General features: G+C 42.8%; 1 protein-coding gene across 1 annotated transcript in view; it reads left to right on the forward strand.

The window, feature by feature from the left end:
* The first annotated feature begins 1,623 nt into the window (after positions 1-1,623).
* TMTC2 (transmembrane O-mannosyltransferase targeting cadherins 2) overlaps positions 1,624-24,070 on the forward strand; it is a 257,259-nt gene continuing 234,812 nt past the window's right edge. Inside the window, exon 1 of the mRNA XM_059816783.1 lies at positions 1,624-1,706. Within this exon, the coding sequence (XP_059672766.1) occupies positions 1,624-1,706 (83 nt within the window). The remainder of the gene's footprint in view (positions 1,707-24,070) is intronic.

Consider the following 24,070-nt stretch of genomic DNA (forward strand, 5'->3'; position numbering starts at 1 on the left):
TGCTTGAAAGAGGTCTTAATGCACTTAATATATTTTGAGGTTGCAAAGAACAGCCTTAAATAATCACATAGGGGAGAAAGAAACTTGTTAAAAGCTCCCCAATTTATTAGACACAGCTTCATGTACAGACTCCCATTCTTCTGGGACAGCATGATGTGCCACTTGATGGAAGTCATGAGGAAACAGTTATATAAAGGGCTGGCTAGCAGAAAAAGGAGGCAACATTTTAAAAACTCTCTTAGAAAAGGAAACAATCAGCTTGATGTGCCCAAACCCTTTCCATAACTTCATGCCTCTGTATCCCATGAATTATTGAAGACGGTTTCAGTGCGTAATTTCCCCCAGCTGGGTTTCCTGGCGGGCCGTTTATTTGTCCCACTTACACGGTGCAGCTCAGGCTATGCCCACCTCACCTCTTGAAGGCAGCACCCCGTTGCGGGGCTGCCCTGAGGGAGCCCCGGTTTGCAGCACTCCTCGCCCTGGGGTGTGTTTGTTTCCAGCACTCCTCTGCCAAGTTTCAGTAGTTTACTTCGGTTTTGCTTAACTGGAAGCTGAGGTAAGAGTTCCCCATGGATGCCCACTCTGACAGCGAGGGGAATGCCAGGCTCAGGGCAAGTGGGAGCATGGAGCCCCCTGCTCTGGCATCCCATCCCAAATGGGACACACAGGCCCTCTCTTTCCTAATGCGTTTCCAGCTGACCTATGCTGGGGCATGGGGTAAAAAGAAGAAAAGGGGGGAAGGGAACAGGAAAAGAAGGAAAAGAAAGATGGGAAAGGGAAGAAGAGAAAAGGGGAACCAAGCAAAGGGGATAAGAAAAAGAAAGAAAAAGAAAGAAAAAGACATTAAAAAGAATGAAAAAGTAACTAAAAAGATGACAGAAAAAATAAAGGAAAGAAAGAAGTAGGAAAGAAAGAAAGAAGTCAGAAAGAAAAAAGAAAGGAAAAAGGAAAACGGAGAAAGGAAAAAAGGGAAAAGGGGAAAGTACAAAACCCTTGAAGAAGAGGGTTGTGCCAAGCTAGCGGCAGCAGCGGGGCAAACCCTACCCAGCGCATGAACCAGCCCGTGCCGCTGCCGTTGCCGTCACGGGTGCGGGTACCGGCGCGGGCACTGGTGCCGGCGCAGCGCCGCCCAGGGCGCGGGAGGGGCAGCCGGGGCGCGGGAGGGGCGGGGCGGGGGCGCGGGGCGGGGCGGGCGCGGGGCGGGTCCGCACGCAGGCGCGGTGGGAGCCCGGGGCGCCCCACGCGGGCGCTCCCAGAGCCTCGGCGGCGGCGCCCGGCTCGGCAGCGAGGGGGGTGCGGGCCGGGGGAGAGCCGTGGCCGCAGCAGCGCCGAGGCGCCGCGGGAGGAGGGCGGCAGCAGGAGCAGCAGCCGCCGCCGCAGCAGCAGCCGCCGCGCCCCGCTCAGCCCAGCCGCGCTCCCTCCGCCGCTCGCCCCGCTGCCATGGGGTAGGGGGCGGCGGAGGCACAGAGGGACGCCGTCAGGCTGCGGCCGCCGGCGGAGCGCGGAGCGGCGCCCCGCGGTGCCGGGGGGCGCGAGGGGCAGCCGCGGCGGGGCTGGCGGGGGAGGCCGGGCGGGGGGGGCTGCCCCGGTGCGAGCGCGACGGCGGCGGCGGCAGGCGGAGAGATGATCGCGGAGTTGCTGAGCAGCGCCCTGGGGCTCGCCCTGTACCTCAACACCCTGAGCGCCGACTTCTGCTACGATGACAGGTAGGGCGGGGAGCGGCGGGGCCGGAAGGGCGGGCGGGGGCTGCCCACCTGCCGGGAGCGGGGCGGCGGCCGCCCCCCTCGGGGTGCCCGGGGTGGCGCGGGGGGGTCCCGGTGGCTCCTCGGCTCCGGGCGGCCGCCGCTCCCGTGGCTTTGACAGCTCCCGCGCGGGCTCGGTCCCCTCCAGCCCTTCCCAGTGGGAAGGGACGCGCCGCTTTAACTTGGCGTGTCCTGGGCTGGGTCCACATGCGCCGTGTCACCCGGGCGGCGGGATGCCCGGCCGCCTTCCGTCCCCCGCTGCTCCGCCGGGACCGAGCCCCGCGCGGGAAGTTGCCGTCTGCTGTCGGGCTCCTCCGGGCGGCCTCCGGGACCGGAGCCCCGGCGACGGAGGGGGGGGAACAGCCGCCCTTGGGCTGGCCTCCCTACCTGCTCCTCTCCTGAACGTACCTGCCTTCAGAAGCTGCTGAAAGGCGCTGTTAGCAGTCGGGGAAAATTCCAATTTGTGCCTTTTACGGTGACTTAATCTGATCACAATTAAAACAGATGCGTAATTAAAACGTATTAGGGAGAACAGCACGCCTGGCTCACTTATCAACCGTCCTGGGGTGTTTCATGCTCCGTTGGAATGAAACCCTCCAAAAAGTGCGCAGGGGTTGACTTCGACAGCTTGTCACCAGCCTCTCCTCGGTGGCGAGCGACCGTCTCCCCTGGGCGCGGGCGGGCGGGCGGCTGCCTGCGGGTCCGCGGCGCTGCTCTGCCGCGGCAATGCCGCTGGAATCCTCCTCGGTGGCACCACCGGCCGCCCCGCCGCTTGCGCGGCTCGGCGGCGTGGAGGGAGAGGAGGGGGCTGCGCCCGAGTACTTCGGTGTGTGGGAATGGCGGGTCCCTGCTTCGTGGCTCAGGTTCACGGTACCAGCTAACTCTCCGCGCGGCTGTCGGGCAGGGTGAGTGCCTTGGAGCTTTTCGTGTGAGAGGAGGAAGGCGAGGAGGCACGGAGAGGTGGGGTGGGGGATGCGCCTGAGCAGAGGAGTGTTGCTGGATGAGCGGAACCTCCCGGCGCGCTGATGGGATGTGAAAGGGTCAGCTATGTCTTTGATTAGGCATTTGCCTTGGGAAATAACCTGCCTGTCCTGGGGTCAATTAGTTACTAAACTCGGAATTTTCCTCCCTTAAGCCGTATTATAGTGCACCTGCCGTCTTTAAGGATCTGTCACCGCTTCCAGAATAAACCCCCCTGTTTTCGAGGGTTGCTACTATTAAACCTATTATACTGAAAGTAGTCCTGTTCCAGGTCTCAGGCTGGGAACAGTGTCGGCTGCAGAATGTGGCGATGCAGGCTTCAGTCCTTCAGGTCATTTACATGCAGTTGAAGTCTTGTGAAGCGATTAAGTGCTTTTAGGTTTCTGTGAGCCTTCCAATTATCTCCAATGGTTTTTCTTAAACCTATTTTAACGTTTCAAAACTTTGTTCACAAACAGTAAAAAACCCACCCCGTTGTTATTCTGCAATGCAAGCTCTGAGCTGGATCAATAAAGTAATGAATATTTTGGCACACTGACACTATTTTAAACCCGTTTGTTATAGTTGAGAACTGCAGGAGTTGTGGAATATTTATGTAACCCTAAGTAGCGTATGTTGCAATATTTAGGCAAAACTGGGTTGTTTAAGGCCAGTTCAAATTGGCTAGGCATAGAAAGCAATTTGAAGTACCACCTGGTGTTATTGATGTGGAGGTCAAAGTTAATCTTGATCTTGCCTGAGTGTGTTTTAATGCAGTTGGAAAATAGTGATATTTGAGTGTCATCTCGGAAAGGGTGGAAAAGATAATAATTCCCTGTCTTTGCTAGTACCAATCCCAGACTACTTAGAAGGTGTTCTAAAGTACTGCTTTGTTTATGTGTTTACATCCTAACTAAAAAAAGTACTGCTCATCATTGTAGCTAAGATTTAGGCATTCACTAGAGTGTTCTGAAAGCATTTCTGTATTCACGGTCATCTAATTAGGATGTTTTTCAACTGCAGCACTAGGCAAGGCAGAAATGGCTGTTGCATGCTAGTAATTGTTGAACTAGAAAGGGTTATCTATTCAAAGAGGCAGGCTCTCAGACCCAAGTATTCTTTTAACTGTAATCACAGAATCTTGCTGCCTTGCAGGAGCCCGCTTGAAACGTAACACTAGAAAAGGAGGTCGATGCTGGAGCTGCAGGACACAGCCCTACGTGTGGGAGATGGATCATGCTACTAACTTAAGTGAATCAAGATTGTGCATTTAAGCTGGGAACCTGCAATGTTTTGTTTCAGGAGGGCATATTGTCATAGCTTTTTTCTGCTTCCTTTGCCATTATATTGAAACTATATCAGACTGTTCTTTTTTTAATACAGTGATCAAGCTTACTATATAAAGGGTGTCTGTAATTGCTTTCTGTATTTTTTTTATGTAGGTTGGGTAAGATTAAGTGGCATCGTAAAAACTTCTTATAGCAAAATCGATTTCCCAATGGTAAAACTTTAATATTTTAGCGGCTGCACGGCACCAAACCAAAGACTGTATGGACAGTGATATAACAAACTTGCTTGTAGTCTGGGGTTTATGACTCTATATCAAAGGATGCAATATTTTATTTCTCACCCTTCACCCAATTAAACTGAAATTGAATGCATTTGAAGCTTGAGGAAGTTGAGTAAGTACATGTATACATTCTTACTTTTCATCATTAGTCTCCCTAAATTCTTGTTTCTTTCACACTAGACAGATATGTGGCATGCACATAATCAGTGCAAATGTGATTTTTTTGATCAATTGACTTATTGATTACTTTGAATGAAAGTGACAGCCTCTAAACCTGAGAGGCAGTGTAAAGAAGAAACACTGCTTTATTTTTCTATTTCTGTGGAACTAGAAAAAACACAAGCTTTTGCCACCCTGTTCCCTGCTACTGTAATTCTCACAGACATCTGTGATATTTCCTAGTTACATGTGTAGATTATTAGGGGGGAATTCTCCTCCTCAGGTCAAAACCTCCTTGCTCATCTAGGAACAAACAAATATGCTTTTTCCCTCTTTTTGCTTATCTGTTTTATTTGAAGCTGGATGCGGGATGCAGTAACCCAAAAGAAGAGATGAATGTGGGAAGAGGGGGTGGAAGTATTTAGATGTTGGTCTAATGCCACAGTGAGCTCGCATTGCTTATTAATAAAGGTTTATTTATTGCTGAGCAAAATCATCTTGGAACTGATAACAAGGGGTAGGGAGAAATGCAATTTTTATTCCTGCAGATGTATTGAAGATCTTGCTTGTTGCACTGTGTTAAATCCAGCTTCTTGCCAGATTAAGGGGGACTAATCTCTGCACATGCCGTTCTTGTTTCATGCTGATATCTACCGGTATTACAGGAGGGAAACCCATTGTTGCAATTAGGCTTACACACCCACGTAATTATTTTTCCCTGCCATTTAAGCCCCCCAAAAGTAGGCAATTTGCCTTGTGGGTGCCTTGCATTGAAGTTGTAGTCCTTCATGTGACCTGTGCTAAATAAGACAGGTCACTGTCAGTTTATAGCTGGGGTGTGGAAGATTCAGTGCTTTGTGTATCTAAGGTCATGCGTTGCTACAGTGAACATGTCAAAAGCAACTCGTCCATTGAGGTGTTCCTTCCTACTCCCAAATGTCAGAAGAAAGGCATATTTTAAGGAGGGTATTAGTAGGAATCTTTAACCTTGAGTGACATATTTTCTGTGTAGCACATTGACGAAATTAACACTCTAAAAAATACGAAGAGATTTGTCTGTCTCCGTGTAGGACTCTTCTGTGAAATTTGGTAGCACTGACAAACTTTCTCTAGCTTGTATTGCATTTTATTTAGCAGGCCTGAATGGGGCAGCCTTGCTGATGGTAAAAAATACCCAACAGCCTTGTTTCAAAGCCACAGGGCAATATTGCAAACGACATTGAAGGAATCCTGATAAATGCCCTGTAGTGTCAGACTTGCATCATTTAAAAATAGGCCGAGCCCATACACATTCGACAGTACCTCTGTTGGGTCTGCCACATGAGATTTAGTCTAGCAAGTGACCCAAATACATGCACTAGAAGAACAAGTATAAGTACACTGGGGAAAATTGCTTGCCATCTGTCTCCTTGTTGTGTGTGTATATTTGATTATTAACTTACATCTGTGTTTTTTTTTATGGCCCTTTTTTTGTCATCTACTCTCAATTTTTCAGCTCCGTGTGCACCTCTCCAGTAGCTTTCAGTAGCTCCAGTTTGCAGGTGGCTGCCATCTTCTGAATTCCAGCAGTGAGGCTGGTGGTGGGAAGACAGGGACTTGTATGCTTTCTCTATAGTGTTTTCCCTTTGTCCCTCCTGTTGCGTGTTATAGGTACTAATTTCAAATGACCGTAAAGATAATTTGCATATGAAACAGGGACTTTTAATGTGTTGATAAAGAACAACACAATCCAGAGAAGATGCCTGAGTAGCTGAGGCTACGTAATTTTCAGGTACTGTAGTTGAGTATCAGCCAAGAGAAACAGTAACTGATTATCTAACAGGATGAACCTGGCATGATAATATTCTATTAATGTGATACCCATTCCATTTTAAATGCTGAATATAATCTAAAAATATATTTGGCTTTTGATTTAAAAAGCATTTCTGCATAAAAATTTGTGTTGAATGAAACACTTTGATCAAAATGTGAAATCTTAGTTTCATCAAAATAGTGTGGGGTTTCTTTTTTTTTTCAGTGGAGATGCTGTAGTATAGAGATTTTTGGAGGCGAAAAAGAAATTATGTCCCCGTAGGCTTTATTTTAAGATTCTTGTTGCATATATAACACTAACATAAACCGAGTTACTTCTGGTAGCTCGTTCAGAGAATAAATTCATGACTGTTAGCAGACGGAGAGTCTCCCTGAGTCACTGACGGGATGTGCCTCATCTGCAGGAAGTTCTTCCAGCACACAATGGAGTTACAAATTCAAATGATACACTTTCTCCAGCATCTCCCATATGTATTCCAGCTGCACTTCTGAATCCTTTAAGTTTGCCAGAGTGAAAGTCGCTCAAAAGGCTCAGAAGTCTCTCATCTCAATTTGTTAACCATCTGATAGCTGTGAGAGTGCTGAATTAGAGGTCCTTTGCCTCCTTCATCTGGAAGTTTGCCCTTCTCTCGTTGTTGGCTGCTAGGATTTTTTTTTTTCCCCCTGTGAAGTCAACTGAAGCAGACTTTGCTGTTTGTTTATGGAATTTCTTTCTTTAGCTGAAATATTTGATGCTGAAGCTGTAGATGTAAGCCTGCTGGCAACCTGTGGTGAAAGTTGCTCCAAACATGTAGTTGGAGAAACAGGCTAAATCAGAAGACAGAGATGCTTATTCTTACTGTTACTTATGTAAAAGTGAATCTGTTCTTTGGGCAAATGTTTATGGTTAGATTTTTTCATTTCTATTTCTAAATATTTTATAGGCTTGACACAGCTTTGGTTTAACTGTCTTTTTTTGAAAAAGAAAACTTTTTAAACTGTCCATTTCCCTGAATGGTTTTTTTCATCCCTAATTTTTGTCTGAAATGGTTGTTTGAAAGATGGAAGCGTTTTATCTGGAGACCCAAACTTATGCTGAAAGTTCTTTGTTCTCTGACACTTCGGCCGTCAGGTTTTTAAATTAATTTTGGAATGTCTCTTGATTGCGGAACCTGTTGTTGGCCTTTAAGGCTTGGCGGCCTTTGAACTCCCTGTGCTTTTCCGCTTCTGGTGACTGATCTTACAAATGCCTCTTATCTTCCATTAAGTGAGAGCTTGTTCTGTGGGCAGGTTATCTAAGTTAGGATGACAGTAGGATTTCATTTCACTTATTCTAGATCAGGTTCTTAGGTTGCGTTCCCGCAGTCTCAGGATAGTCCTCTAGACTTGAGGTATTTCTGTTACTCTTGCACAGGCGATCCCTCCCCAGTAAGAGGGAGAGGGTGCAATCCTGTAATTTCTTTCCTAGTTTCACCCTCTGCAGAACTCCATACTAAACCATTTTTCCCCAAAGGCCAGCCCATTGCTGAATGAAACTCAAAGAGCCGGAGGAAATTGGGTTTTGGAATCACACCCTAAATGTTGCTTAACATGTCGACTCTACTGCTCAGTTGCTGCTTCAGGACAGTTGAAATATCTTGCGGACCTGTGAATGGCTCGTAATGGGCATCTCCAAAGGCAGCTGTGCATGCTTTGCCCTGCCTTCAGAGGATGCTTCAGCCTAGCACAGGATTGCTGTTGTTCGTATATGACAGCTTATTGTGAGACGAAGAAACATGCTGGATGACTGGGATGGCAGCTAAGGATCAAGTAATCTGTCAATCTCTATTTCACTTTGAGGAAAAAGAAAACTAGTAAATTGGACTGTTTGGAGCTGATGAAACATGGCCACCCAGCCTCCATAGCTGGGGATGACTAGTCGATGTGCTCCGATGCTCTGCCACGCCAGCCATTCCTGGCCTTGTTAAGCTTCAAGAGGGAGAAAAAGTAAAAGTGGCTTCCTTGAATACTAATACTTGCGTTCCCTAGGACACTGTGAGTTACTCTGTTAGCCTTCGTTGTCCTATTGGCTTCATGAGGAGATTTTTCAAGTATAGTGGGAGGTTTCAGTTGGAGGTAAATAACGCTCATTTACTGTCTTCATATCCCTTCTTTCCTTGATCTCTTCGTCTTTTTAATTGCTCTTTGTTTTATTGGAAATATTGTTCTTTTAGCATAAGCTGTTTTGTCTTTTATATCTTAATTCTTATGATATTTTTTTCCCAGTGTTCTATTCAAATGGCCCATATTCATGCTTCTAAAACTGTTAAAAATCAGGGTAACCTCTAAAAACACATGTAGGTGTATATACCATCACTATAGTAAATAGAATAGCGGGTTTTTTTTGTATGCCTAAAACTTGAGACCAAGCCTTTTTTGGCATCTGTCTTCCAGCAGAGAGCTGGACAGGCTTCCTGTTAGTCTGCCACAAAGGCTCCTTAATTTATTTGTGGGGGTCACTGTTGACTGCCTCAGAGCACTTCCTTCTCTCCAGGAGTTAAGCACGTTGGCCGCAGCAGCAGTCCCGGTCCCAGCTGGCTCAGGAAGCCAGAGACTGAGAGGTAATTGAACGAGGATTTTCCACATGATGGTACAGACTGTTACTGCTAGATGACTGGACTGGTCTGCGGCATCCCGTATTATTCGCTGACCTATCAGTAGACCAAAAAAAAAACCTGCTCTGACCTGTGGTTCAAGCAAGGACAGGTTTTTCTGAATTTAGTTAGCATCCTGTTTCCAGGACGGGGTTTTCTGAACTTAGCACTACTCTAGGGTATTTTGCTAATGAGAGGATTGAATGATTTTAACTCCTATGTATGTGTTTTAGTCGGCTAGTCCAGTATTAGTTCAGAGGAACAACACAGTAATTGCTAGCAGAACTATCGCTGTAAAGTCTCTGCCAGTGCCTGGATGCTATTTTCATGCAGCTTCGTAATTTGCGTACTTAAATGCTAAAAAAGGACTTGAACTCTTGAAACGGGGTCACGCTTCAGTGACCAAAATTGTCATGGAAACAAACCCACTCAGTAGCAGCCTAAACTGTTCCTAGATCTCTGTCCTGTCTTCCCTTCCCACCTCCGTGGCTTTTTACATATAACAACTGGTGCTGGGCTGAGGAACCAGGCTCCAGCATGCCATTTCCCCATCACTGCTGCTGAACGACCTGCACCCCATGCTTAGGGCACCCTTCTGGTGGGAAACCAATCTTTGAACCCTCTCAAATACCTAAATAAAAGACAGATACACTGTAAGTGTTTGTCTGCAGTCTCGACTTAGAGATAGCATTTCATTTCTGTATGTAGCGTTTCCAGTTGCTTGGCTACCTGCTCTGAGTAAGTGCGACTTTAGTTTTTAATTGCTTCTCTGAGAATTTTCTCTCCCTCTGATGCAAGGGAATGTAGTTTGGAGTTGGATGGCTCTCTGTGAATCAGATACTTTTCTTTAGGATGCGGTGCCTGGCTGATAAGTGCGTAGGCTCCCAACATTGTGGTGCATCAGGAGTGCCTTTACAGCATCTAGCCTCCAGCTTCTATGCAGGAATATTTCTCAGATGGTGCTGTTTAAAATAGCTCTTAGGTTTTGCTCAGTAACTGTTGAAGCTGGTAATGGTTATTTACTTTGGTATTAAAAATCTCAGCATGTACGAGTTCCAGTGTATGAGTAAAGCACTGAGAAATACTCTTCCACTGAAAACAGTCATCTTAAGTTGATGTTTGCAGTGGTTTTAAGGTGACAGAATTACTTAGTGGGGAAAAAAAAACCCAAGGCAGTGGATGTTGTCCATTATAAAGATCTTTAAGAATTAACACTGGTACCAGGGAAATAAACCTGTCTATACATAGGAGTTAGCCAAGCCCCTTATTGTGGAGTACCAGTTAAAACCAAGCCCCAGAATCTACCCAACCAACACCAAACTGTTTGGTTTTATCAAAGAGCCCCTTGAAATGGCTTCATCCAGATTCCAACAGGAGATGAAAGACTTCACAAGGAGCCAAGCATCTCTGTAAAAAAAGATCGGTGTGCTGAAGTGGCCTCTAAAAGTAGGCAGAGATGGTCTGCCCCATCATCATTTAAACTCTAAATATTTCAGTGTGTGTCTGGTCTCTGTTTTAGATCCACGAGTCTCGTCATGATTCCTGTGCCTGCCTTCCAGCCTGGGGTGTTTCCCTGAGGTGTGTTTTAGCATATTTAGAGTTCAAGCTGCTGTAAGTGAGGATGTGAGCTGTCGAATTGAAGTTCTTAATATATTCATGTCTATACATTTGATAGGCTTTTAGTAGTCACTTTGAAATGAAAGATGCAGTTTGCGGGATTGTAAAGTAATAGGTCAACTCTTGGAGGCAGCATGGGGAGAACTAGAACTCCTAATCCAGAATAACTTTTTTTTTCTGCAAATGACTAATTTGTTCCAGTTCTCTGAGCTCCCACTTCAAGGTTTCATGTTATTCTTAAAATCAGCCACTTCTGGGGCTTTTAACTTTGGTGTCTTGAGTCTTGTGTGCATGTGGTTTGGTTCCATCATTTTCAGAGTGTGTTTTTGATGGTGGGCCTTTCAGAGATCTCATTGACCAATGTGCAAAGCAGCACATTAAGTGATACACTTAAAAATCTGCTTTTTAAAGCACAGGTTGCCTAAGCATTTATAGGCTGTGTGGTACTGTGTCATTTCTCTTCTGCAGGCTGCTTCTGTTGGTGCTTTTAAGCTTGATCTGATATTGTAGCACTATGATAACATATGAATGTTCTTGTTTTCATTTTACAGCCTGCCAGTGTTACTGGGTTGGGATCAATTACATTTGGCTGGCTCCTTTGTTTGAGTGGACTAGTACCGGGCTACTTTGGGACGCGGATTAGGTTCAGTTGGAAATTCAAATGAGATGCTTGCAGTCACCTCTGGCCATTAGTGCAGCTTTCCTAACCCCAAATAGCACTGGGGATTTTTCTTACCTAATTGGACGGAGCCCACGCTGCCTTGAGTGTGACTCCGTGGATGTAAGAATCCACTTGTAGCTGTTTTCTGTAGGTTATGAGCCTTCTGCTATATACTCTGTTTTCATGATTTATACATTTTATAAAAACAGATATTTTTTTTCTTTTCAAGTAAAAATACATTTGAAGGAACACTGTGCGTTGTCATACCCTCTCATTTGCAACAGTTATGTGAAGATGAAGGTGCTGTCATGCCTTCTCTTGTACTTGATACTGTATTTATTTGATTTGACTGCTTAGTGTGGCAACAGTGTTTGATTGTTGTAATTATTTTAACAAGATAAAGAAGAAATTAGGCTCTGAAGTGAGGCATAGGCTCAAAAGTGAGGCAGTGTCTTAAGAAGCCTTATTTTGTGTGTAATGTATCAGCCCTCTGGATACCATTAAAATAAGAAAAATATTTATGTCTTGGATTAAGCCTCTTTGTATTGGCCTGCCTGTCCTTGTTGGTGCCAGGATTTCATCGGTGAATGATCCTGGGCAACTGTCTGAAATAATTTGGGAAGCTTTGTTTGGAAGTTTGGTTTGTGGGTCTCTAGCAAGGTTGATCTTGTTCTGCCATCCTTTCTTTGACCTTCCATACCTCCTCCCAGCTCCCATGCCAAAAAGAAACACCGTAGAGTTCCTGGGAAGATACTTCTAGGTATGCTATGCATCTAGCTGTCTGTTCCTTGTTGCAAAATCTTGAATTATAACAACAATTTCTTTGTAATAAATTCCATGAAGCTTCAGTGTGTATGCTTCAATTTCTTCAAACAATTTCAGTTGTACTTGAGGTAACTTTTAACTGTTATTTATTTATTTTCAGGAGAAAAAGGAGGATTGGTCTTGTGTAATTCATGTTAGTTGCAGAACAAAGTTTTCTTCTTTTAATTAATTATTTGTAATTATACTTCTGATCTTTTACATTTTTATAATTAAAGCAGAAGAAAACGTAGGCTTTTTAAAAACACTTTGATCTGATTTAAGGTTCCAGTGCCAAAAAAATAATTTAAATGCTGCATGGCTGTATAAATAAAGCTGGCTGAAAGAAAAAGTACGAAGAGAAGGATGAAAAAATTAATAAAATAAAATAGCATTTTTGTGTGTAGCAGCTTTCATTTTGTAGCACGAACAGTTCTTTATAGCTTCTTTGTAACACCAGTATACTTGAATAATTTTTTTATTTGTGTGAAAAGTCATAGCTGTATTTTCTGTTCCATTTCACAGTACATTACTCATCTCTTGGGTGTAAATCACTTGGCTTCTTAAAAATGGTGGTATTTCTCTTTAATAAACATCATGCTTCTGGAGAGTTCTGGAGATGCACTTTTTTTGGAAGACAAAAGACTTAAGTATGGGGAAAGGCCACAGAGAAAATGGTTCCTCACTTTGTTGGCCTCATGCTAAAAAAGCAAAACCCAAGCTGGATCACTCCAGAGTACTGTCTACGCTGGTGTTTGCTGCCAGACACGTTCATGCTCTTCCTGGGCTATGAAAGGATTGCTGAAAGCAGCTCTGCACCAGAGCTGTGCAGCTTCAACGAGCGTTATGGAGCCTTACGGTTGTGGTGATGTGGCTTGCGGAGTCTCGCTGGCAGGTGGAGCCTGAGATGAAAGCCTTCTCCACCCGCAGGGGCCTGGGGCTGCATGACTGGATGTGCCCCGAGCTACTGTGCAAGTCACTACATCTCCTACTGCTTCTGTTTCCTCTTGCCTTGTTTCCGCTCGTAATGTGATTGCAAGCTCTTGGCAGCTGAAACCCCATCTTTAGTAGGTCTGTTGCATTGGTTGGTTCAGCCTGGCTTGAGCCTTGATAAGGACATCTGGCTGTGGGCATCTGGCTATTTTAAAATGATGCCTTGGGCTTAAAGAAGGGAAGTTTAATGGAAGTTGCTTTATATACTTTCCTCTTTCCATAGAACTGCTAGATGTCTAGGTGCTGTTTAGCCAGAACAGGTTGGCCATGGTTTCTCTTAAGTATAAAATGCTGTAGCATTGTACTCATTTTTAATAAAAAACCCCCAGTCTTGCTAACTCTGTTTTGGTCAATGTTGAATGAGTAGATTTGTATGTTTTCAAAGCAGAACCCTGAATTACCCTGATTTATGATGGACGTAGGTACTTGGAGTTTCATGCCTGGCTGATACAGGGTTAAAAGCAAAATGAAGGATTGAATGTCCAGGGAGCAGGAAGCTAGTTGATCCTTTGGAATTTAGAGCTTGCTTCTAGCACTTGACTAAGAAAATAATGTAAGGATATTAATAAAAAAGTTGATGTTTATAAGCAAACAAAACTTATCTGCTGAGGTACAGTAAACCTGTGAGAGATTTTGCAGGGGACTCTTCTACTCTAGGGGACAGTCAGCTTTTTCTTTCATTTTTTTTCTAAATTTTCCAATTTCAATAAATGTGTGCAATCCTTTCTGAAAACAATTAAAGGCCACCTCCTTTGGGGGCTGCGAGAGTGTCTGGTGAGGTGAGGAAAGGATCCCACAAAGAAGAAAGGCCTTAAGGAATATTGGCTTTTACCTGGTTGTGTGCTGCATATCTAATCTGATAGCTTGTAATGCTAATAAGGATTAATATTTGGTATTTTACTCTTTTGAAAAATGATAAAAATACCAACTGTATAGGAATACCTGTAGCATTTTGTCCATCTGACACTAAGATATGTGCTCAACCTACTGTAATTCTGAGCTGTTGACTTGGCGTGTATGGAAATCAGCTAGTTTTGCAGGAAAAGAGAAGGTTTGCTGCTCTTTACGCAGCTCTACATCTCGGTGCTCCTTGGGGATAGTGTTGGAGAAGGAGTCTTGCCTAAGCAGGAAAATTGGATAGTACAGGTCTGCAGGTACCATGGTGATGAGTGTGATACACGTATCTTGAAAGGCTCTGATGCACTAGCTTGAAGCAAGGTACCACACTGTTATGCATAGTTTCTAGAAATCACATGCTGTGTGTCATATTTAAATCTATCAACTTGGCTCTGTGCTTGGCTTGTTCTGAACATCTTGCAGACTGAAATTTGTAGATTTTGTTGAGGCTCCCTGTATTGTAGCTTATTATAGGCAAGGAGTTTCAGTTTATGTTCACACTATGCTAATTGTTAATAACATGAAAAAGTATATAACCTTATTTTACAGCAAAAAGGTTTAAAACTTGGTTTCTTACTACTGAATCCTAATGTTATGGTACTATTTTCCAAATAATTAGAACGACTCTAAAGCATGAAAATAAAGAACTAAAACACAGGTAAAAGTAAGTACGGAAAAGATTACAGGATTCCAGAATAAACAGTATTTTATTAATGCCTATGCCTCATTCTTTCTGTAAATATTTAAGGAAAAATCTAAATGATGTGGACAAGAATTTTCAGTAAGGGGTGGGATTAAAATCAGTTTATTGAAATTTAGTTCCTCCTGGTCTAGTGTAATTTAAACAATTCTGCTTGAAAGTATAAATTGCACTGGATCTTAGTGTGGGCAAGGGTGTAGGGACATCTGTTCATTGTGTAGCACAGTGGGAGTGATGGCTGAATGTTTTTGCTTGAACAAGGGCACTGAGAGCACTTTATTTGGCATACCTCTTTCAAGATAAGAAATTGCAGGGAAACATCTGTGCGTAGAGTATGAAAATGCACAACGTTACACTTCATATGCTGCTACAAGTGGCTGAAAAGATAGTAGTGAGTGGAAAGTATTTGTTTTCCTTCCTTACTTTTCATGGACTGAAATCCTTTGTAAAATGTGTGAGGCAGCAGAGCACAGTCCTGTTAAGGAAGAGTAGATACTGTGATAATTCTTAGCTTGAACCTGAAATCGTACCAGTTAGTCTTTCACCAAGTGAACACACTTGTCGAATAAGCTGGTGAAAGAAGACTGCTTACCAGGCTGTATTTTGTATTGTAAAATGCAAAAGAACCCTGTTAGTAGCAGGATAGTTACACTTAATATGCATATTTAATTGCACATATAATAACAGACATAATTTTTCATGTTATCTGTACTTGCAGTGCTATCTTGTGTCTGCGCCAGCAACGCAGGTTGTGGAGGGAGCGTAGGGCTGGACCCTGCAATCAGTGAATCTTCCAACAGAGTGATTAAGTTAGTATCAAATTATGCCTTCAAGAATTTCTAAGCTTGTAAATATAGTAAGCAGTATGGTAATTGGAAAAAGCAACTTGGTTTTTGTATTCAAAGAGTCTTTGTTTCTTTAGTCATTGTTCTAAATTTCAGCAGGAACTCTTTGTAGAGCAGGAACTTCTACGGTTTTACTTTCTGCAGCAAAGGATCTCTGTTTACTTTGCAATTTTTAGGTTTCCCTTTTTTTTTTTTTTTTTGCTGTTGAAGGTTAAAAGTTAGGTACTTGGGTCACCTTATGCTACCCATGAGGGGTAGCAAACTAAATGAGGAAGCAAGTGCAGAGATTGTATTTCAGCTATTGCTTCAGGAACTGACTAAACCTTGATTTAATTGAATTCAATTTGGATTGGTTGAATATCGCTACTGTTGTATTTAAAGAAAGAAAACTGCAGCTAACTAATCTGTTTTTCTGTATGTCTCTTGTACTGCCTGAATTTTGAAGTACAAGTGAACTCTGCAGCTAAGCAAAGTCAGTGTTTGTGCTGAGATGATTATGCATTAACTATTTCATGCTTACTGGAATGGAAAAAAATGTGCAGGTTGGAGAAGATTAATAGCCTGCTTAGTAATGTCCATGGAAGAGGAAAAATATGACCTAATAATCTGCTTTAGTGATGATCTGTTTATTGTGTCCTAACTTAGTTAAGGTCAAGATAAAAGCAAAACATTTTGTAGGTCCTACATACCAGTAAGAGATAAAATGGCAGTGTATGCCTTGGCTTTGTGGCTAAGACTTCAGTTTTACAAATGCTTGGACATGTGTTCAGCTTTTCAGATGTAAATAGTCCCATTAGATGAAATCTGGGTCCAGCTGGATTCAATGGTAAAATCTGTGGCAATTTAAATAAGGCTAGAGTTTCATGAATGAGTTCAGTGAGACTGCTTGTATACATGAAGTTAAACGCATGGCTAAGTGTTTGCAGGATAGACGGCCTGCAAGGATACAAGAATAAGACCCTCGCGACACAGTTTGAAGTCTGACCTGTCTTGCTGTTGCATGATGGAGAGCCACAGTGAGGAAGTAGGTGAACCTTTTGGGCATAAACAAACACACGAGTATATAAAATATCATAAATAACTACAATTCATAAAACGCTTGGTTGGTCCTAAATAATGAAGCAGTGAAAAAGTTTATGGGCTGTGCTTGTTCTTGTAATATATTTTTATTTTATATTTCTTGGCACAAATGCATGTAAAGAATTAGTATCATTATTATGTTATTCTGAAGAACTTAGTAGCAGGAGATACTTTCTTTTGGAAGAGGAAGCAGGTAAAATGAAGTTATAGGCCAGCTCCCCATTTCCCCCCCCCAGTCTACTACTCAATCACAGGAGTCATGCAATATTTGGTAATTATATCAACTGTTTTAATCATCGTGTGTATTAACGACTTAATTTCATATCATGCTTGGTAAAGAAACACTGTGGGTATTATCATAACTCTGACGATTCTCACCATCTGAGGCTCTCCCTTCCAGATGTTTCACCGGTTTGCAAATTTGATTTGGAGCTGCATGTGCAGCAAAACAACTGTCATATACACTAACAGATCTCTGTCTCTCTCTTTGTGCAGAACATCTTTGCAGAGTCTAGTTTCACACTTCTTGGTGAGAAATACTATTTGAACGACTGTTCCCTTAATCCTGTGAGATTTAGATAAGTGCAATTTTCCAGGTTTTTGAGGGAGTCCTAATCTACATTTCATAACGCACACACAACCAAGCAATTAGCATGAAGTCTTATGGCAGCCTGACAGTCCTTTGTGCCTATGGAAACAGTCACACAATAGTGCATGTGCAAATAATGTTATCGGGTGCCCTTTGTGCGTGCACAGCCATTTTACCTGGAGCATACTAAAAAGCTGAAGTCTAATTCTCATTTAAACTCAACCTTCTCTATTGTATGATGAACTTGCGTAAAGAAACATTGAGGTCTTAAGAAAATAATAGCTACTATTCGTTCTTTAAAATGACTTCATTTTGGCATGCTGTTTTGGCTATTTTTTTCCCTGTGCATGGCTTTAAATAGCAGGAACACAACTCCTGCCCCGGTCATGTTAGATTCAGGCTGCAACCTTCCCTTTGTCTTTGCTCTCTCTCCTTACAGGTAGGTGCTGAACCTTGTCTCTTCTCCAAGTTGGAAACTGATATTGCCTATGTGTTTGGAGAATGGAGAGGAGCATACTATCTCCACTATTTGGCTCATTGTGCAGTCCAGTTGTTGGGGAATAGAGAGGGAAGACTTGGTGTAGTGGGCAAGTAGGAAAACAAGTAAACCAGCAAGGCAATAGGAGGTTCAGCACTGGTACAGAGCTCTTCAGCTGCTGTGTGCACAGGTGTTTGGGGCAAATACTTTCTCACTTCAGTGTCTGTAGTTCTTAAGGTTTGAGGTGTTTTTGTTTTGGTCTGCTAAGATGTTGATTTAGTGCCATTCATTTCACTTATATTATCCCATTGGGTAGGGAGTGGTACCTTAGGATGCTTTCAGAGCTCTTCAGAAGAGATTTTCTGCCCCAAGGAGCTTCAGGCTGAAAGGTATGAGAAGAGCAATGCATGGAAAAGAGGCAGTGTACGCGTAGTGATCCTGTGTGTTGGACTCTGTGTTGTGTTTGCGGGTACAAGAGCCATCTGAACGTTACGGTGATGGTGAAGGAAGGTCTGGAGAAAGGGGAAGGCAAGACAGAAGACAGAGAAGGGTGAAATGAGATATAGCCCTTGGTGGCTGTTAGGCATGTGGGATGCATAGGATCCAAACCAGTACATAAACTGTGAGGAAAAAAAAAACCCTCTCGGTGTGTGAATGCTGCTACTGCATTTGCTGAAAGAGACATTAGCCCTGGATTTTGGCAGTCTCAACTGTTTCTGTTGTAGTGAGCTGGACTGGCTCAAACTGCTCTAGCCAAGGATGCTTGCCTCACTGAAACAAACCTGAGATCAATCATGCCATCAGCATGGTCAACAGGTCTGAAAGGGGCAACCGCAAGCTGTGGAAGTGGGGATGAGCAATCAGTGATAATCTGTTCAGAGGGTACTGGAGAAGCCTGTTCAGAGTGGTCTCCGTGGATTTCATTCCTGCCTTTCACAGGTTTTCAGCTTGCTCTTCTAACCTGTTCTGTCTCCGTCTCCCTGGGTGGTTTTCTCCTCTCATGTTTCCTACAACGGAAAGCAAATAAGACATATACAGAAAACAGACGCTGGAACCAAAGTAGGAAAAATGAGCAATGACTTCGTTAATAGAGTTAGGCCCGTTCAAGGAGAAAGGCACAACGTGGACTGAAAAACAGATAAATTTTTTGGGAAAGGAAAATGGATCAAACAATGTGGCTGAAGACAGCCTTAGCTGTTGCTGTGCAAAAACGAGATGGCTGCAGAAGCTATGGTTTTGTGGCTGCCTTGTTTGGCTATTCCTTACACTAAGTCCTAGTTTGGGACAGACGGCGACGATGCGAAGCACTGCTGCTTTCAGCTGGTCCTTGCCAAGGCTGCTGTGTGGCTGATGCAGCACTAGATTTGAACCTAATCTTGGCAATAGCAGTTCAGATGGAAGGCCAAGCTGAACTATTAGCAAAGACAATGCTATTTTTAAGACTATGTATATGAAGAAATAGTTGATGATATAAAGCTATAGAAACTCTTGGAAAGTGGCACGGTGCCTTGTGCTTTGAATATTTTACTCTGAAGAAGTTTTCAAATCGCTCTCAACTTGAGAACTGACTGTGAATTTCAAACATAACATAGCACAGCATGTGGCATTCATTTATTATCCCATTGTTAGATTAAATGTTATGAATTAAACAAGTATTCTTTTCCCTGTGTTTGCTTAGGTTACTGCTACAGAAGGCAAACATACATCTTTAATACCAGGTAAATAGGCTCTTCTCTTTCTTTTTGGACTTCATCTTCTTTCCTACCATGTCTACCTTAAAGGACAAAGGAAAACTTAATTTGTACATTAAAGAATAAACAATTCGTAAAGACACATTATACTCCCAGGCCTCCAAGACTTGTGGTCTGAAACTGGAAACATAGCCCCAACTAATGTGTTCTGAGGCGAGCTCAATGTGGAGTTTTACTGAAATGTTCAGTGGATGCTCTCGAAAATGTTGAATGAAGCTTTAAAAGATTTTGTGCATCTCCCTACATATTGCCTGACTTCTGATGCTGGCACGAGCTTGGTAGAAATGCACTATGTAATTAGACTGCTATCAATTTATCATGAAAAACAGAATAGCAATAGTTCCCCTTGCCCCCACTTGGTGGTTCATGTATCTCCCTCTCTGAACCTAAAACAGGAAGAAAATACTCTGAGATTTTCATGTTAACATTTTTTTTAAATATACCATTTTCTTGGATAGGAGGAATGCTTTAGAAGTGCTAATGGCCATGGCCTGTGTTCACCTTCATCTGTTACGACATTTCTTACAATACGTCTGTATTCTGTGCATGGTGAGATCTAGGCTTTGTGCATGGTGGCAGAACTGGTCTGCAGATGGCACGGGAACAGCCTGCTCGCACAGATGAGCCAGTAACAACTACAGAGAAAGTTGGCTTGCGCCTTGGCAGTACTGCTCTCGCCACAGCTATTGGTCAAGGTAGTATTAAGAAGCATATTCAAGTGATAGGCATAAAATGGCTATTTCAGAAGGCAATGATAAGAACTATTGTACATGAAAGTAAAAAAATAGTGTGAGCATTCAGGAATGCTAATGCTTTTTATAGCATGATTTCATCACTTGCTTTGGTGTATAGTTAATGATCTTAAGTCCATGTAGCAATAATAGTCTGTTTTCAAGGGATTTAATTGGCGTTTTGGAGACCCTGCAAATATGAGGGACAACTGCCATCTCTGTCCAACCTAATAGAGGACTAAAAGCAGGAAATCATCCAGGGTAAGGGCTGACATACGGGCAATGCATACTCTTGAGTTCCTGGGAGTTCTAAATAAACTTGTAGAGTCTGAGCTGAAACAGCATTGTATTTTTGCCTCAATGTTAATCTGAGTTATTTGGATTTAGATATTTCTGGCGTGTGCTAGAGTTGTGGCTCTGTCTTCAGGGCAGACGTAGCCGAAAAGCTGAGATGGAGACCAGTGCCAGAATTAGTAAATGGTTTATCTGCTATATGGGTAGTTCAAAAGTATAAACTATATCCTTTCTAATTTATTATTATAACATGAGTTTTGAAGCAGTTAGATCTCTCTGGAGTTGGGTCCTCACTATCTGAGAGACTATACAAGTATAAACTATCCTGTTCCTAAAGTGCTTGTCATTCAGGCCCTTATTCTGGAATAAAAAACCCCACCCAAACACAACATACTTCATATCTACCCCTGCCCATTTTATATTTTACTTAATAGGATTGCTTATATAAACCTATGCATTGGTATGGCTGTCTTACTTGTTTTAAGAACATAAAAATCTTAGAGATTTTGTTCATGTTTTATTTCTGATTACTTCATGCTGTGGGTATTGATGAGGTAATGGAAATCTGTATCTGGAACACTGGTGTGGGGAAAACAAATGATGTGTAATGTTTTTCATCAACCATAATTAAAGCAATGACTATTACAATCAAAATTAATTGCAGTTAGTAAAGGATTGCTTTCTTTTTTTTGGTAATGTTTCCAAATCACATTCTCATAATTTTCCCTTTGTGTTTCAGAAAGCTGTTGAAAAATTGTATTTTGCTTCTTCAGTGTACCTATCTCTGGGAGAAAAGGGCATTCAATACTTTCTGAAGGTAGTTGTATTTCTTAAATCACTGAACCAAAATGCAGTGGTTAATGTTAATAAATATAAATATTTACTTTATTTTTAAGCTAGGAGTGATCAGCAATGCCACAAGCTAATCTGTGGATTTGCCTGAGGTGGTGTTGTGATGTATCTGAAGTTGCGCTCATCCGTTGATTTACTGAATAAAATTTGCACCTTTAACAAAGACCTGCTTATTGCCTTAGCTAGGTAGATAATTTTATGCATATTTTAAGTGGTGTTTTACAAAGTCTTTTCCCTTTTAATTGCTTTAACATTACTTTCTTCTGTGTGTTTTTCTCCTTACTTTCTTTTTTCTTCCAGTCCTAATCATCTAGTATTGGGAAAACTGTTGTTTTCAATATCAAACAAAACCTAAACCCTACCAGAACAAAATGTTGGGAACAAAAGCACTTTCATATCATCATAGACCACGAACTGTGAAAGTGATGCAAGCTCAACTAATCTTCTTGCATGTCAATATTAAATTTGTTCTGTCTCCTGTTTTTTTTGTTGTTTGCTTTGTCCGTATCTGCTTGTTCTTTCCTACCTCACCCTTAGATCGCACCTCCTGTGGGCTGCGAACAAACCTGCTTGGAGCTTGTACAGTGTCTTGCAGGAAGGTGTCTTTGCTGATGGGTTGGATTCTTTAAATGTTGTTACTCTGGTCTCTGAACCTGATCTTTGTTTTGTTGATTCTTATAATTCAGGTAACCTGCTGCTTCTCACTTACGTAAGTGTTTGGTAAGGACACGTGTCAGGGTTTTATGTTGGTGAATACCAGTAACGGTATTTTTTCTATATTGCATAAAGTTCTTAAGCACTAAGAGAGTGTAAAATAGAAAAATAATAGGAAACAATGGTGCTTACGTAAAATACATGCTACTCATGAATTTTGCTCATGAGCTGCACTACACTCTCCAGAACATCTTTGCCATTGGGGCAAATCTGTGAGAGAGTCTTCCCCTTGGCAGGGGTCAGGTCCACCTTTAGATCTGCAGGATTGTCACAGCAGTCCTGAGGATACATACGCTGGTTCCCCAAGAATGGTTGCTGCAGGATGGGCACGACAGCCTTGATGAAGGCTTCTGGCTTTTCCTCCCTTGCCTGCTTTGCTCAGATAATCCTGCAGCAGCTGTCAGAGTTTCCCTTTGATTCCTCTGGCTTCAGCAAAGCTGCAGGGGCACTAGAAACCTGGCCCTGACCCCTGCTGAGCTGATAGAGATAAGAGCAACATCATCCCCAATGAAACCTATGTGCCATTGCCCTATTTCAACTAAGTGAATGCTAGGGATTTGTTTTCCAAGGATGAGTGATACGTGCTCCTCCTCCCCGTTGCTGGTCCCAGTGATGCTAGCTGCGTGTACCCTGTCCCCGGTGCCCCCGTGGGTGGGGTGTGGATTAGTGATGCTCTGTCAGCAGTTCCCTGTGATTGCATTCCTGCTTGGGAGAGCTGGAAGGAGAAAAAGGGTGTTTGTGGATCAGGTTATGCTCAAATTTGATTGGGACCTGCTGCCTGTGTTGTGATCTGCTGCAAAAAGTGTCGTCAGTGGATGTCTGTGCGGGAGCTGGGGGCTAGTCAGCAACGAGATCACAACACAGAGCTGCCAAGTTGGTCCTCTGTTATTTGGGGCTGTTTGCCAGGCTCAGTGGAACAAAGATCTCTTATTTTAGATGATGTCTCACTGTCCATGAAGTAAACATGTCTCTTAAAAGTTTTCCTCTTTTTGTTTTTAGCTTCAGCATGGATTTGTGAACTATCTGTGCTTAGGAAGGGTGCTTTGCAGTTGATTCAGTTCTTCTTCTACAAAGCACCCCCAATGAACTGATTTGGAAATGTCTTGATGTATAATCTGCAGTGTGAAGAGGCTGGCAATGAGAAGGGTAGGGGTCATTTCAGGTGATTAAATAATTCCCTAAATACTGATAGGCAGTTTGAACATATACCACTTGGATTAACTGCCTCCACTTTATAAACGTACCTGATTAACTGTTAAAATAACTTCTTTTCCTACAGGTAAAAAAAACGTTCTAATTCCAAATTGATCAGGATTAGCTTTTATTAGCACAATCTACTTTCTCTTCTCGTTTCGATGTCATGTTCAACTCTGCTAGGTAGATTGAGTAGTTTTAGCATTTGAACCTGGTGTATGAGACCTTTTAAACTGTATAGGTATTGCTGATTTGCCTTTTCTAGAGCTTCCATGTCACTCTGTTTAACAATAACGTTTTTTAATGCCTAGAAATGTAGAGGGATGATACAAAGGCTATCCCTTATTATTTCAACCTATAAACACTCTTCTTTGAGGAGCTGAACTTTGCAATAACCCTCCCACCCTACAGCCCCTCTAACCTGCTAACATGCAATATTAATCTCAGCATAACTGCTGAAGGGTACGTGTAAAAGACTTACAAATTTATTTCTGCACAGAATTCTGATGTCATGAGATTAAAAATGTATATTCCTCCCTCGGTTTTTGCCGTTATCAAAATGTCAAGATCGTGGCTTTGTTACTACGCGAGCGGTGTAAGCTTGGCTTTGACCCTTCTGCAAGGTGTCAGAAATTCCTTTCTGAAAACATTTTAAGCTCTGAAGTCTCTTAGTCTCGAAGCATTTCTCTTTGTCCTGACGCTGGCAGTGCTGATCTAACAGGCTGCGGGTGAAGGCAGCAGCTAGAGGGTCCTTGTTGGCAGTGCAGCGGGGGATCTCGGGCAGCCCCGCTCCCTTCTGGCTGCCCGAGAGCTAATCCAAAACCCAGGCATGGGCAAGGGAATCTGCTTAGAGGCACCCAAGCCTGGTAGTGCACCCTGTAAGAATAAGTGCTTTTTGCATGAAGTGTTGCGAATGCCATCATATCAGTGCGTAAAAAGCAGAATGAAACAGAGCCTTTCATGATTGTTCCTTTGTGTGTCTCATGGCTTCTTAATAATAAAAAAAAAGCTTAATTTG

Source organism: Gavia stellata, chromosome 4 (assembly GCF_030936135.1).
Source record: "Gavia stellata isolate bGavSte3 chromosome 4, bGavSte3.hap2, whole genome shotgun sequence".
NCBI lineage: Eukaryota > Metazoa > Chordata > Aves > Gaviiformes > Gaviidae > Gavia > Gavia stellata.